The sequence below is a fragment of the Micrasema longulum genome, unplaced genomic scaffold, assembly GCF_059751315.1.
Source record: "Micrasema longulum isolate JH-2025_06_02 unplaced genomic scaffold, ASM5975131v1 h1tg000820l, whole genome shotgun sequence".
NCBI lineage: Eukaryota > Metazoa > Arthropoda > Insecta > Trichoptera > Brachycentridae > Micrasema > Micrasema longulum.
The window spans coordinates 257,526-273,505 of record NW_028278012.1 but is presented as its reverse complement, the minus strand read 5'-3'; the positions used below and the strand labels follow the sequence as shown (position 1 = coordinate 273,505).

Sequence of the window (15,980 nt, the reverse complement as noted above, 5' to 3'; positions counted from 1 at the left end):
TCATGGATACCGAGGGCCTCAAATGTGTATTTTTTTAAACTTCAGAGTTCCTCGATGAGGCTAACGACGTTTTTTCAACGTTCAAACCCACACCGCAGACGGCAAATCGATTGAAAAAATGGTTAAAAATACAGTAACAACATTTTGCCCGTGCATAAAAAAATGTGCACATGGCAAATAATTTTGACTCGCATAAAAGGTGGAACTTGATCGGCAATTTCTAATAGGTAGACAGGTTTTCAGAAGGAACTGACAATGAAGATTTGTCTATTTTTCGTATTATGCCTCGCGGCTATACACGTAAGTGAATCATTTTAAATTTGTATATTTTTGAAGTGGAAACACGGTTGGAGAGCGGTTTCACGAATAGATGTTGAATCGCTGACGTATAATTAAATATAGCAGGTTCAAATCCAATTAATTAGAACAGTAGCGTCTTTGATACCAAATTTCTAGTGAAGCTTCGATTTTAAGGATTAGTATAATATGCGTAAATGTTAAGTAAAAACACAGTACGGACCATGTTTGTAGGCATCTTTGAGCATTTTTATATTCGTTGCTAGATTTTTATCTTCATAATGTGTTGATATAATGCGAATTAAAATACATATTATAGTCCTTAAAATGTAACATGATTAGAATGACAGCTGTCAGAAAAAGTGACGACATAACTTTGTAGTAACGTCAAAGGAGTTATTTATATTGACACAAAAAAATCATTTGTATCTGGCGTGTTAATTTATTTTTTATGCAATGCTTGAAACATAAATCAGCATGAATGTATAAAATCTGCGTTAAAACTAAAAGAAAATTGAAATAAACCTAATTATTGACGACGTTCTTACAAGGTTACATCATTTAGAGAAAATGTTAGAGATGGGACAAATTGATCAATGTAAATTGATCGAATAAAAAAATAATTAATTTGATTTTGTTCATGAAAAAAGTATAAATGTCTCATTTTTTGTTGAATAATTGTGTTAAACACACTATAACAGACTTGTTTTGGCGTTTTTTATCTCAATTTCGTATACAGAGTTTCACAATTGCATGAAATAACAACTGATAAAATCGATTTAATCAGTCATCAGTAATTTCCCATCACTAATGAAATTAGTTTGACAGCTGTCATTCCAATCAAGCTATATTTTACGGACTATAATTTGTTGTATTTTTTTTACTGTAAAGTCCCTTGGTTCTCTTTAAATATATAATTAACGAATAACGTTAGTCCCTTATCTAAAAAACGGACCTTATTAATTTAATTAAAAAAAGATGTATTATTTATTGTTTCAGCGTTAACTTTGTGGAAAAAAATATGAATTTATTTCAAATCAAATACTTTGTAATTTTAGTCATTGTCTCCAATTTAAGCGAATATTTTTAAATGATCTAAAAGATAAGTTATCAAGTTCTAGTCATCCTTTTATAAAAGCATGTGTATTTAAATATTTAGGGTTTGTTGATGACATATTTTGCGTTTTCATGGGAACTGATAGGCAGTTGGATTCTTTCCTTATACATATTTTCACAAAAACATCAAATTTTCTTTATAATTTCATATCATGGTGTAGCGAAATAAGAGACTTAGGAGTTGTTCTTGATAATAGATTGCTGTTTGGGTCTCACATAAATTCTATTGTTGAAAAATCTTACCAAATGCTGGGCTTCGTTTTGAGAATTTCCAAATCTTTTAAAAAACCAAATACATAAAAAACTTTACACAACACTTTTGTACGCAGTAATTTGGAGTTAGCATCCACAATACATAACAAACATAGAAAGGATTGAAAATGTTCATCGAATTTTTTTTAAATACCTAGATTATAAAAACAATAAAACGCTTTGTACTACAAATACTTTATAATTTTTGTCATTGTCTCAAATTTTAGCGAATATTTTTAAATGATCTAAACGATAAGTTATCAAGTTCTAGTCATCCTTTTATAAAAGCATGTGTATTTAAATATTTACGATTTGTTGATGACATATTTTGCGTTTTCATGGGAACTGATGAAATTAGTTTGACAGCTGTCATTCTAATCAAGCTATATTTTAAGGACTATAGGTACTGGTGAATAGCAATGATTTCCTAGTGAGGCTCAGCCTCACTTGCTTCATATGCTCCGTCTCTGAATTAGATAGGCATAAAACCTAAAAAATTGACAACTTTAAATGCTCGGGAGTTAACTAACAACTAACTGAGGATGTTGGATGGTGGCATCCACCAAAAGCTCGCAACCCGCCTAGAATTGCTGGAGCCACGTTTAACACGACGCGTGCGGTCTGAAACTCAATTATATCCTCGTTCAAAACAAAATTCTGATTATTCAACCCTAGAATGTTTAATGTCAGCACCTACCCCTGTGGGCGCGGATCCTGTAGCTCAATCACAAATAACTCGGTAGTCAGATGGCAGAAGGGACCATCTTTAACCGTCCAAATTAACCTTAAAGTCAAGTGTAGAGATGATTGTGCAAAATTTCAACAAGATTTATACGCATTATCGAATTACTGTATTTTCAACAAACTTCATATCAATGTTCCTAAATGTTACAAAATATCTTTCACGCGTAATAAAAATAAAATAAAATATGACTATATTACTACTACTACTACCATCACGCCATTTCCCCGTAGGGGTAGGCAGAGAGAATGGACCGCCACACACGTCTATCCTGGCATACAATCCTAGCCTCTTCCACATTCATACATCTTGCCCTTCGGTTCTGTCTGCTTTTGACATGACCAGACTTGAGATTTTGGTTTATCTGATCATGCCACGTCTTCCTTGGTCGTCCTCGTCTAACGTTGCCGTTCATTTTTGCCATGTATACTTGTTTTACCATTCTCTCGTCGTCCATTCGTTCTACGTGTCCAAACCATCTCAGAGATCCTTTCTTAATCTTATCTATTTATTTATTTATTTATTTTATTAGGTAAACAAACAGTATGTACACATACATATATTGCCAATTTCTTTGTATATTAGAGTAAGAAACTCATGCACACACCAAAAAAATTGTTTACACTCAATACAATAATTTAAATTATGTTCAATATAATAAATGTAAAAGAAACGAAATGAAAAAATATTTATATAATAATAATAATAAAGTTAAATGTCTGCTTCTCTCAAAATTTCTATAATTTTTGACCTAAATTTCCATACATTGTCACAAAAAATATCAGCCTCGGTAAATAAATTGTTATATTGGTCGCATATTCTAGGTATTGTAGATTGTTTCAAATAGTTTGTTGACGCGTTTTCAGTGTAAAACAAAAGATTTTGTCTTGTCGGTCTAGATGGCACACGGAATGGAAGTCTTTCTAGTAGGTTAGGAGAATCAATTTTATTATTTGTTAATTTGAATAAAAATAACTGGTCCAACATTATTCTTCGAATTTAAGAGAGTTTATTCCATGGTACTGCATAATATCAATTATACTTGTCTCAGATTTACACTCTCGCCTGATTTCATCATTCGTAACCCTGTCATACATTGATTTCCCACACATTCGTCTAAGAGTTCGCATTTCAACCGCGTTCACTCGGCTTTCATCCTTCCTCTGCCAGTTCCATGTTTCACTTCCATACATAAGTGTTGGGACTAAAACTCCGTTGTGCACTGCCAGTTTAGCTTCGATTGACATATTTTTATTAGAAATTACTGTGCTTAGTGCTCCATTCATTTTGTTGCCCGCATTCACTCTTCTTTCAACACCTTTTTCTACTCTTCCATCTCCTGAAAACATGCTTCCCAGATACACAAATTCTTCTACTTGCTCGAGACATTCGTTGTTTACATTTAATATGCAGTCAGTAACCTCACTTCCCCTTTGACTTACTTTCGTTCATCGCCAATTCGTTCTCCAGGCATACATCATACATTCATTTTGTTTCCTATATGATAAATAAATGAAAATACAATTAGAGAAGCAAACTTAATACGTGACTTGAGAATTATTTTGGACTCAAACTTAAATGACAATAGTCATATAGAAACTATAATTAACAAGGCATACAAAATGACTGGATTTATCAGGCGGCTGTGTAAATCTTTTGAAAACTTAGGTTCATTTATATTGCTTTACATAACGTACGTACGCCCCCATCTTGAATACTGCACTGCTATCTGGTCTCCAGTTCATAAATTAAATATTAATAGAATCGAGTGTTCAAAAAAAAATTCTGAAAAAACTAGAATACAAATTTCATTTGCATTTTCCAAATTATTTAGCTTCATTAAAATTTTATAACCCTGATTCATTAACACACATAGGAGATATGTTTGATCAAATCCTGCTTTACAAAATTGTAAATAATAAATTCGATTCCCCGGAACTCATTAATCTACTTGCTCACCGTGTCCCCTCCAGGCCGACTAGACTCTCTGATATTTTCTATATTCGTAAATTTAAAACTAATCATCGGAAACATTCTACGATCCCTCGTATATGTGAAACATTTAACAAAAAAATTAATAGTCTCGATATATTTTACACTCCATACAATATGTACAGAAGAGAACTAATAGACTTGATTCATGCTCTTCATTCATAATTCGTTTAATCATTAAATCAAATGCAATTTTCCACTCTCACTTTCCTTCAATCATCCTTCACCACTCCTTATCAATTTCCTTCTTTTCCTTTCCACTATCTCCTTGTTATGTCCATATTTTTCTTATTTTAACATATAATATATTTATTATTTATATAGTTTAAACTTCAAGCCGTCGTCACTTTATTACAGTATTATTTAGTGAATACATATAATTGGATGGCAGGCCCTACTATGTATACATTTTTTATAGTTTTTTTTTTTAATTATCAATTTTACCCGTACATTTGTTTGTATTCGAAATAAAATAAAAATCTGTAATTTTCAAAAATAATCCGGAGAGCTGAAATACGTCTCAATTGCAAGACCCACAAATCAAAATATTTTAGTGTTACTTTTCAATAGTAAATTACCATTCCAAATGACGCTGATTTTTATATTTTTTTTCTGCGTGCATTTACTGAAATATTCATTCAAACTTTTTGAAACTAAAACATGGACAGTGTACAGATGGTCCCTTCTGCCATCTGACTTCTCACCATGGTCGTTTATCGTATTCGCGATCACAATGCAACATCCGTGAACACCTAATATTAAATGACAAAATACTTACGTTTCGCGACGTATAATCCTGCTGCGCAATCACATATTTGAATTTCACCGGTGTAAATATGGAAAATATTCCAAAACTGCTGTTTTAATTTATTTATTTATTATTTATCTTTTTATATTTATATTTTATATTTATATTTAAGGTGTAAGGTATAAAATATATACACTTATACTTTATATTTTATTTACATTTTTTTTACTGTCTAAAACAGATTCCTTAAAATCATATTTTATATTAAATTTTAAGGAATCTGTTTTGAATGTTAAATATTTCTAGTCTACAAAAACGTAGAACTAATATTGACTCCATATATATGTTCGGCATACTAAATGGTATAATCGATGTTCCATCATTACTGGGACAAGTAAAATTCAATATTCCGACTCGTAGATTGAGAAACAATGAAGTACTGTTCATCGATCAGCATAGAACAAACTATGGCCTAAATTCTCCAATGACCCGCCTTTGTCGTATTGTTAACTCGAGACAGGATCTGGACTTTTTTGGTTTAAGTTTACAACGATTTAAACGAGCACTAAATAAATAGTCCAGATCTTGTCTCGATGTCCCTTATGTTTGTCAATGCTTCTTTCTTTTTTCTTTAAATGTTTTAAACTACTCTTTTATTGTAATATTTAAACCTTATAAATTGTATACATGGACAATGTCCGTTAATAAATAAATAAATAAATAAATAAATATTCTAAAATATACACAATTTTCCATTGTTTGAAGTTCAGGCTAGTGGGAGTCTAATGTGTTTTTTAAATTTAAATTAATTTTTTTAATATTCGAATTGATTTTAGGATTTCTGGCAGATTATTAAAGTTTTTTTTTACAACATATGAATAATGATTCAATGATGCAGTTGTATTTATGTGTAAAGTCAAATTATTTGGAAATCTAGAGTTTCGAGAATTTTGCTAATTAGTGGGTTTTTTAATTTATTTTTATTTGGGAAAAAAACAACAGTTTTTACATATATTGCATACAGAAAATAAGAATGCATATGAACGAAAATTGTGAAAACAGTCAATAAAAATTTTCCACAGTGGTGGAAGATATTGATTAAGTACATTATCGGTATCAAAATAAAAGCAATTAACAATTGTTAGGCACTTAGGAGTTGCACAAAAATACACATACAGTTATAAAAATAAAGTTAATAGAAACAAGATTAATTTAAATTTAAAGAATAAGAAAAGAAAAAAGTTATATAAAAATAATGTGAAATGTACAAAATTATAATAATGAACATACGTAATTACTGACATCGTAAAACTAAACGGGTGTACTGTCTATGAGGAATTTTCTATATTTCATATAGGTGAGATGGAAAATGTCTGCGTGACCGGAGAGAACAATATTATAACAATGACTGCTCTAAAGAAAAAGTCGTTTTTCCTTGAGTTAGTCCTAGGTACTGGCAAATTAAATGTAGTGCAGGTTGAAAATTTGTCTAATAGATGCTTTTTGAAAGATTTCATCAATTGAGTTCTTCAAAAAATAAATTTGAACGGTAAAATCTAGATTTTTTAAAATATAATTTTAGCGATGGTTTTAGGCAGTTAAAAGTGGACGTAAATTTGTCTTGTAAGCTCCTCCCCAGCCTATGATTCCATACTGCAGAATAGACTGAATTAATGCATTGTAAACACTTTAATTTTGTTCTTAATTTAAATCATAGTCTTTGATTTTACGTATTTGGGAACAAGAAATAGGTTTCTTTGACGTTCAGCTATGAAGCAAAGAGTAAACGCACGCAAAAAATAAAAGTCTCTAAATTAATCGCTCTCGAGGCGGTAGAGAAGATTAATTGTAATTACTGTTGACAGGATATAAAAATTGTTTGATCGATTTTTTCTTTAGTTTTTTATTTATTTAAAAGAGTATTTATTAAATCAATTGTATGTCCATTATTAAAAGCAATTTTATTAAATTAAATTAAATTCATTTTCAATGTTAAGTTTAGAAACATTTATTAAACGATGCGACATTAAATGGAATTAAGCATGTTTTTGGGAAGTAGGGTGGTTGGATAAATTATCAATGACGATATTCATGTAAGTTGATTTTCGGAAAATGTTCAATTTTATTTGATTATTTATGTTCGTTAATGTAAAATCTAGAAAATTTTATTAATTGTCTTTTTGGACTTATAATATGAAGTTTATTTGGTCATCAAAGGTATTATATAAAATAAAAAAAATTAAGTTATTTTACGTTCTGTCCTAGTCCAAATACAAAAAATGTCATCAACATAGCGTTCAATTGTTTAATTGTTTTGTGTGGTTTAAATGGTGTCTTGGCGAAACCAGTAGACATAGAAAGGTCGGTAAGTGGTTGTATCCCAATATTTAATAACATTTAGTTAATAAATGATTGACCTAATATTTCTGAAATTCGTAATATCGGTAGTCTGTAGTTCGGGTTTTAAATTCATTTATATGAATTAGATATTCATAAAAAAAATATGAGAATACATCATTGACTAATGATTTTCAAAGAGAAAAACTATATGGATTATTAACATCTCCAGATAATTTAATGTGGAAAAGACCATTCAAAACTTACTCGGGTCTGTTTTAAAAGTCCTGTGTCCTCTATTCAGATCCGCACATTGCTAAAACCTTTTTTTAACCTTAATTAGATTTTGGGTTTTCACAAATCACTATCGCAGTGTCGCACATGTGCAAACACATGTTGTTTGCTAAATTCCTAGAAGATGGTCCGGTCCACGTGTAGTTGTCGTAGGAAAATAAATAATTAATTAATTTCGTTTTCAAAAGAGTCGCGTATGTTTTTTTTTTCTATGTTTCAACTAAATTGTCCTTAAAAATGCCCCATGGCATGTAAAGAAATAAATATGAAAAGCTCTTTGATTGTTTTATGCCATCAAGAGTCGATGCGGGGCCAAAACTAGTACCTTGTGATACACCACTTGATTTAGAAATAAAAAATATGATACTTTACAGGTAATCAGCGCTGCTCCTTGTGGAGAGTCACCACCATGCGGATGTGATGATAGCTCATCCAGCGCTGCAAGCAGTGCCTCTAGCAGCGCTAGTAGCTCATCCAGCAGCTCAAGCAGTTCCAGCTCTTCCGCGAGCAGTGCTAGTAGTGCTGCTAGTAGTAAAGCAAGCAGCTCAGCTAGTAGTGACGCAAGCAGCTCAGCTTGTAGTGAAGCAAGCAGCGCAGCTAGCAGTTCAGCCAGCAGCTCAGCCAGCAGCAGCTCAGCAAGCAGTGCCGCAAAAAGTGAATCTAGTGCAGCTGCTTCAGCAAGCAGTAGCGCTTCCAATAGCGGTTGCGGATCAGGCAGCGATGCCAGTGCAGCTGCCTCAGCAAGCAGTAGCGCTTCAGACAAAGGTTGCGGATCAGGCAGCGATGCCAGTGCAGCTGCGTCAGCAAGCAGTAGCGCTTCAGACAAAGGTTGCGGATCAGGCAGCGATGCCAGTGCAGCTGCGTCAGCAAGCAGTAGCGCTTCAGACAAAGGTTGCGGATCAGGCAGCGATGCCAGTGCAGCTGCCTCAGCAAGCAGTAGCGCTTCAGACAAAGGTTGCGGATCAGGCAGCGATGCCAGTGCAGCTGCCTCAGCAAGCAGTAGCGCTTCAGACAAAGGTTGCGGATCAGGCAGCGATGCAAGTGCAGCTGCTTCAGCAAGCAGTAGCGCTTCAAACAAAGGTTGCGGATCAGGCAGCGATGCCAGTGCAGCTGCCTCAGCAAGCAGTAGCGCATCAGACAAAGGTTGCGGATCAGGCAGCGATGCCAGTGCAGCTGCCTCAGCAAGCAGTAGCGCTTCAGACAAAGGTTGCGGATCAGGCAGCGATGCCAGTGCAGCTGCCTCAGCAAGCAGTAGCGCTTCAGACAAAGGTTGCGGATCAGGCAGCGATGCAAGTGCAGCTGCTTCAGCAAGCAGTAGCGCTTCAAACAAAGGTTGCGGATCAGGCAGCGATGCCAGTGCAGCTGCCTCAGCAAGCAGTAGCGCATCAGACAAAGGTTGCGGATCAGGCAGCGATGCCAGTGCAGCTGCCTCAGCAAGCAGTAGCGCTTCAGACAAAGGTTGCGGATCAGGCAGCGATGCAAGTGCAGCTGCTTCAGCAAGCAGTAGCGCTTCAAACAAAGGTTGCGGATCAGGCAGCGATGCCAGTGCAGCTGCTTCAGCAAGCAGTAGCGCTTCAAACAAAGGTTGCGGATCAGGCAGCGATGCCAGTGCAGCTGCCTCAGCAAGTAGTAGCGCATCAGACAAAGGTTGCGGATCAGGCAGCGATGCCAGTGCAGCTGCTTCAGCAAGCAGTAGCGCTTCAAACAAAGGTTCCGGATCAGGCAGCGATGCCAGTGCAGCTGCTTCAGCAAGCAGTAGCGCTTCAAACAAAGGTTGCGGATCAGGCAGCGATGCCAGTGCAGCTGCCTCAGCAAGCAGTAGCGCTTCAAACAAAGGTTGCGGATCAGGCAGCGATGCCAGTGCAGCTGCTTCAGCAAGCAGTAGCGCTTCCAAGAAAGGTTGCGGATCAGGCAGCAAAGCCAGTGCAGCTGCCTCAGCAAGCAGTAGCGCTTCCAAGAAAGGTTGCGGATCAGGCAGCAAAGCCAGTGCAGCTGCCTCAGCAAGCAGTAGCGCTTCCAACAAAGGTTGCGGATCAGGTAGCAAGGCCAGTGCAGCTGCCTCAGCAAGCAGTAGTGCTTCTAACAAAGGCTGCGGATCAGGCAGCGATGCCAGTGCAGCTGCCTCAGCTAGCAGTAGCGCTTCCAACAAAGGTTGTGGATCAGGTAGCAAAGCCAGCGCAGCTGCCTCAGCAAGCAGTAGCGCTTCCAACAAAGGTTGCGGATCAGGTAGCAAAGCCAGTGCAGCTGCCTCAGCAAGCAGTGGTGCTTCCACCAAAGGTTGCGGATCAGGCAGTAACGCTAGTGCAGCTGCTTCAGCAAGCAGTAGCGCTTCCAACAAAGGTTGCGGATCAGGCAGTGCCGCTAGTGCAGCTGCTTCAGCAAGCAGTAGCGCTTCCAAAAAAGGTTGCGGATCAGGTAGCAAAGCCAGCGCAGCTGCCTCAGCAAGCAGTGGTGCTTCCACCAAAGGTTGCGGATCAGGCAGTAACGCTAGTGCAGCTGCTTCAGCAAGCAGTAGCGCTTCCAACAAAGGTTGCGGATCAGGCAGCAAAGCCAGCGCAGCTGCCTCAGCAAGCAGTGGTGCTTCCACCAAAGGTTGCGGATCAGGCAGCAAAGCCAGTGCGGCTGCCTCAGCAAGCAGTGGTGCTTCCACCAAAGGTTGCGGATCAGGCAGTAACGCTAGTGCAGCTGCTTCAGCAAGCAGTAGCGCTTCCAACAAAGGTTGCGGATCAGGCAGCAAAGCCAGCGCAGCTGCCTCAGCAAGCAGTAGCGCTTCCACTAAAGGTTGCGGATCAGGCAGTGGCGCTAGTGCAGCTGCTTCAGCAAGCAGTAGCGCTTCCAACAAAGGTTGCGGATCAGGCAGCAAAGCCAGTGCGGCTGCCTCAGCAAGCAGTGGCGCTTCCACCAAAGGTTGCGGATCAGGCAGCAAAGCCAGTGCAGCTGCCTCAGCAAGCAGTGGCGCTTCCACCAAAGGTTGCGGTAGCAAAGCTAGTGCAGCTGCCTCAGCAAGTAGTTCAGCAAGCAAGGGAGCAAGCAAGGCAAGCGCATCCAGCGCCGCGTCTTCAAGTTCTAGCAGCAGTTCTTCTAGCTCCTCTGCTAGCAGTTCTTCTTCCTCTAGTGGCAAAACTTGCGCCTAAACTTTTAAACCGCAAGTCTATTATTTGGTAAGTACGCAACAAGGTATCATTTAAATATAATAGTTATGCCAGTTTTAAATCTCGCAGTATTCACTAGCTTCTTACTAACTCTACTTAAATATGGATAAAATACGTAAAATCAACACGATCTATACCATTACTCAAAAGCGTTTGCCTTTTCAATTGCGGTATCCTCCTGGTAATACACTTTCTATGCTTCGGAATTCACGCTGATTTATGCGGATGCATAAGTAACCGCAACCAAATCCCTGTTTTAAAAGTTCTTAACTCAAATCCTATTGACGACGTAATCTCGGGAGTGCCACAGGGGTCCCATCTGGGCCTTTAACTGTTTTTTTTTTACATTTATGACATTTACAAATATGTTCTTCACTGTAATGGTTTGTATGCGACAATATTTCTTGACTTGCTTGAGTCAGAATAGTTTTTTTTTTGCTCTTTATTGCGCGTCAACAAATCAAAGTGAATTTTCCACTCCTACTTTCTTTCATTCATCCTCCACTACTCCTCATCAATTACCTTCCTTTTTCATCTCACTATCTCCTTGTTTTGTCCCTATTTTTTTTATATTATTTTATCCAAGTAACATTGTTTTAATTACTTTGTAAATAGTTTTTTTTAATTTTTTTATACAGTTTAAATCATCGTCGCTTTATTTTATTACAATTAAGTAAATACATTTTATTGGATGGCAGGCGCTACTATTTTTGCCTATATAATTTTTAGTCATTCCATCTGTACATTTATATGTTTGTATTATAAATAAATAAAATAAAATTTATATAGAGGTACCATTTCACTCTATTTAATTACATTACATGAAGACAAGATGATCAGTCTTACGCTTCAAGTGCCAGTGTAGGGATAATAAAATATTTACTGTAACAACTTATGCCATACGTATTCTTTAATGAGAGGATTATGATATAATAATTATAATTTGCATTTTTTTTCAGGCTGATCTAATGAACTTAGCAACCAAAATGGACAACTTTGCAGGCAAATTTACGAATTTCTAAAACATGAAGAAACTTTAAAACTATATTATTATATTTTTTGTTTTGTATATATACTACCTATTTTATATATATATTTTTATATATTTTATTATTATTTCGCATATTATTTATATGAAATTTATAAAAAAAGCAGTTTGATACAAAAAATCAAATTAAAATTTTTGATATTTTCAGCATCAAAATGCATAATATATATATATGTATTTTATTTTTTATATTCTATAATATATGTATTTATATTTTTTATATATGTATTTACGTATGTTTATATATTTTTATATTTTTTTATATATATTATATTTTATTAAATACTGAATTCAACCCAATTTTTTTGTTAATTTAATACTCAAGAGATTTATGTATTTATTCTATTAGAAATTTTTTCCAAGCTTTTAGTAAAGTACAATGTTTTAAATTCATTTATCACTCGAGCTAAGTGCAAAGATACTGTCAACGTTATGTTGAAAGGAACAACAGTTTGTCAAATTGGAGGAAAGCTCCACTCGTCTGGATCCTGTCCTGACCCCTGACCCTGATCACCCTCTCTACAATATTAGGCAGAGGATCGAAGAAGTTCACATAGCTGAAGATGGTAGCGTGCACAAAGAGCTCGTGACCCGCCTGGAATTGCTGGACCAAGTTTTAGCACGTTGCGTGCAGTCTGAAACTCTAGTCTATAGCTGGACCACAAATAACTATAGACGTGCTAATAAGCGACGTGATAACAATTTCTCACCATGGTTGTTTATCGTATTCGCGATGACAATGCAACATCCGTGAGCACCTTATATTAAATGTCCAAATATTTACGTTTCTCGACGTATAATCCTGCTGCGCAATCACATATTTGAATTTCACCGGTGTAAATATGGAAAATATTCCAAAACTGCTATTTTTATGTATTTATTTATCATTTATCATGCTTTTTATTGCATTTAGCCAGCGGTTGACAGGCCAAATATAAAAAAAAAACAGTGGCCATAGTAATTGTAATTTAATTTTCACTTTTTTTGTATAAGGACACTCCTTTCTATTTTGCAAAAGCAATATATTGTATTATTTTTTATAGTGAACTCCGATTTTTCGCCAGTGAACTGTATTTATTTACGAGGAAAGCAAAAAACAAGCCGACACGAGCGTTGACTTAGAGATTACACACGTGTTGACTTGTGACTGCGATAACTTAAGCATGTTCATTATTGTTCATTGCGATCGCTCAAATGCTTAGCATGTTTTTAGCATGTCGATAGTTATTTGTGATTAAGCTACTGGACTCTGAACCTCTAGAGGTCCTCAAACTTTTTTTTCTTGTAAACCCTTTCCCGGTATTTTCTGTTTTACGTAGACCCCCTGCTTTGATATATTTTCATCAACTTTAAATGTAAATTTGTTGCAACAGAGATGGAAAATATTTTTGAGAAAGAAATTACACACGTAACCATCATCATTCTGACTATGTTTATACATCCGCATTTCCTGAACTCTTCCATCTGTTGAATTTTGTGAAGTAAAAGAGCTGAAACCTTTATCTCACGTGGGTGAGATTCATCCGGCTGAACCAAATCACCTACTAGGCAACGCTTAAAAAAACGATTTTTTAATATTTATACTTCTTCTGATACCAGTTGGTGAGAAAATGAATTTCCACACGGATACGGGGCTAAAAATTGCGGGGACGAAGCCCTAGGGCTTCTCCAATATTATTTAGCGGAGTGGACTGTATTTAATTTGAATGGAATAAATTAGTATTCTCAATATGCAGTATGCAGTATCAATTGGTCAAAACCCTAACAAATGAGATGGATTAGGAATGGAGGCCCCTTACCTTATCTTCGTTCTTGATGGACTTGCTGTGGTCCGACTGGTCACTTGTGAGCAGCACCAACACGAGGGCAGGCACCGTGGTAGAGCTCAACACTGGAGGCTGGTGGAAACAAAGTTTTTGATGCAGCACACGTTCAACAAAATAAACGCGCGATGTACGACACGAGGTCTCAATGAGGCAAATGATCAAAGGATACTGAAGTGGAAAGCTACCAGTGGTTGTGGGTATAAAGGATGTAGAAGTTGTGACAGTACTTGAGCAATGCATGCCCACATAGTTCGCAACCACCAGTTATGAGTTTTTTTAGGATGTATTACGCAGAATTACTCACTTTTATAGGGTTTACTGTACAGCAGAATTTTTTTTAAGCAAGAAAATATTTTAAGTTTTATAGATGTGTGGGGTTCATAGTCCATGATCGATGACACATACATGTGCTAAATAATTTCACCTGGAATTATAGTGCGACGACCGATGAAGCAAGTCAGCGTTTTCTATTGAATTCAATACATTGCATTCTGCGAAATACGAAATCAACGTCCTGCAGTACATTAACATCGTCCCTTCCATAGAGAAATGAACAACAAAGGAACGCGGTCTATAAATAGACCACAGGGCGTGGTAACGCCTAGTTCAGTCAGTCAGTCGGCCAGTGATTCCCACTGCAGTCAGTTAAACACCTCATTGCCGTAGCAATCGCACGACATAATTCAATATTTATTCTCCATGTAATAAATACATGTATTAAATAGCATTCTCGTGTCTTTTGTCAATCTCTGACTGAGGTAGGAGCCCTACCAACCAGGGCCTCGATTATGATGGAAAGATAAAGACATCATACCTTCACCTTGACGATATAGTTGAAGATAAATTCCTTCTAGCGATTATAAAGATAAACTACCGACCCCCCATCTTCAAGTTTTGGGTAGGTACATCGATATAAAACAAAGGGAAGCGTACGTCACGGTACCCATATCTACGCTTTAAAATGACATAGCTTCAGTATGATGTCATAGTTGAAGATAAAAGTCTCCCGACCGACTATAAAGGTACACTACCGATACCCCCACCATCAAGTTTTGATGAAGTACATCGTTTTGTACCGACGGGTCTAGAACTCTTCGATACGTTTATCTACGCATTAAAAGTGTCAAAAATTTTGTTTCACTGAGCAATTTTTACTTTCATTAAGATTTATTAAAATTTTTAATCGTTTTGAGGTTGGCACTTTTTTTCTTAAAGGTCTATTAAAAATATAAGAGAGAAATAAGTAAGTTTTGAAGTCGAATTAAATTCCGACGTAACTGTCACTTTAATAAAACGAACGCCTAGATGTGAAAATAATGTCGCCAGGTTCTGTCCTTTTAACAAATAAGAATATCTAGGCGTCAGACACAGATTATATGCGTCAGAAAGTTACCACTCAAAAAAAAAAATTTAGTTATTATGTTTTTTCCATCTGTTTTACTATCTTTCCGAATGTATGTATAGAGACGTTATAAAAGCCGGCTTCGCAGTCGATCGGTAGATACATACAGACGATCGTTAAGCGTACCGTCCAGGTGATTTTCAAAATTCATGTTCAAGCGTAGGATTAATTGGAGTTTATAATCGCTTTGAAGTGAGCATTTTTTTATTACAGAAGCCTATTTAAAATATAATGAGAACTATTTTAAATGTTGATGTAAGGAACACCGAGTAATTGTTTGCGGTCATTCCATTGGTTTGTTTCGATCATATGATGTCAATATGACAAATAGGTAGAACATACCGAGGTAAGATACAGATAGTACAGAAGTTAAGTATACCGTCTCGATATATACAGATGAAGATAGCGTTCATAATCGAGGCACAGATGTACATACATTAATTCAAACGACACAAAATATTTTACAACATTGTTGGGAGGGATGAGCCTGATACTTTGATAGCGAGATTTCAATATTTGGCTTCAAATTAGTCAGGTAATTCAAATCTCCTCGGCAAATGATTTTCATTGTGTTTATTTTTTTAAATTATATGAAATAATATACGAGAACCTCCATTGAAGAAGTTACTGAGATATTTGCGAAACACTTTGAAAATAGGATTGTAAGATTTAAGAAGAAGGTGTAAGAAGACGACCCTGATGTATGGGAGCGAAGTATGGACTCAGAAAAACAGGGATGAAAGTAGGCTGAATGCTGTCGAAATGCGATATCTC

General features: G+C 36.1%; 1 protein-coding gene and 1 long non-coding RNA gene across 2 annotated transcripts; one reads left to right on the top strand and one right to left on the bottom strand.

Annotated features, from left to right (window-relative positions):
• Nucleotides 1-222: 222 nt before the first annotated feature.
• Nucleotides 223-12,278, top strand: LOC148278841 (uncharacterized). The gene is made up of 3 exons (XM_088230821.1): nt 223-300; nt 8,153-10,939; nt 11,890-12,278. Exons 1-2 carry the CDS (start codon nt 256-258, stop codon nt 10,910-10,912), a joined length of 2,805 nt encoding a protein of 934 aa, XP_088086947.1. The 5' UTR covers nt 223-255; the 3' UTR covers nt 10,913-10,939; nt 11,890-12,278.
• Nucleotides 12,279-13,753: 1,475 nt separating this feature from the next.
• Nucleotides 13,754-14,701, bottom strand: LOC148278840 (uncharacterized). The gene is made up of 2 exons (XR_015823056.1): nt 14,619-14,701; nt 13,754-13,876 (listed from the first exon to the last, which is right to left on the bottom strand). It is a non-coding gene; the product is annotated as an uncharacterized LOC148278840 (long non-coding RNA).
• Between the last annotated feature and the right edge of the window lie 1,279 nt (nt 14,702-15,980).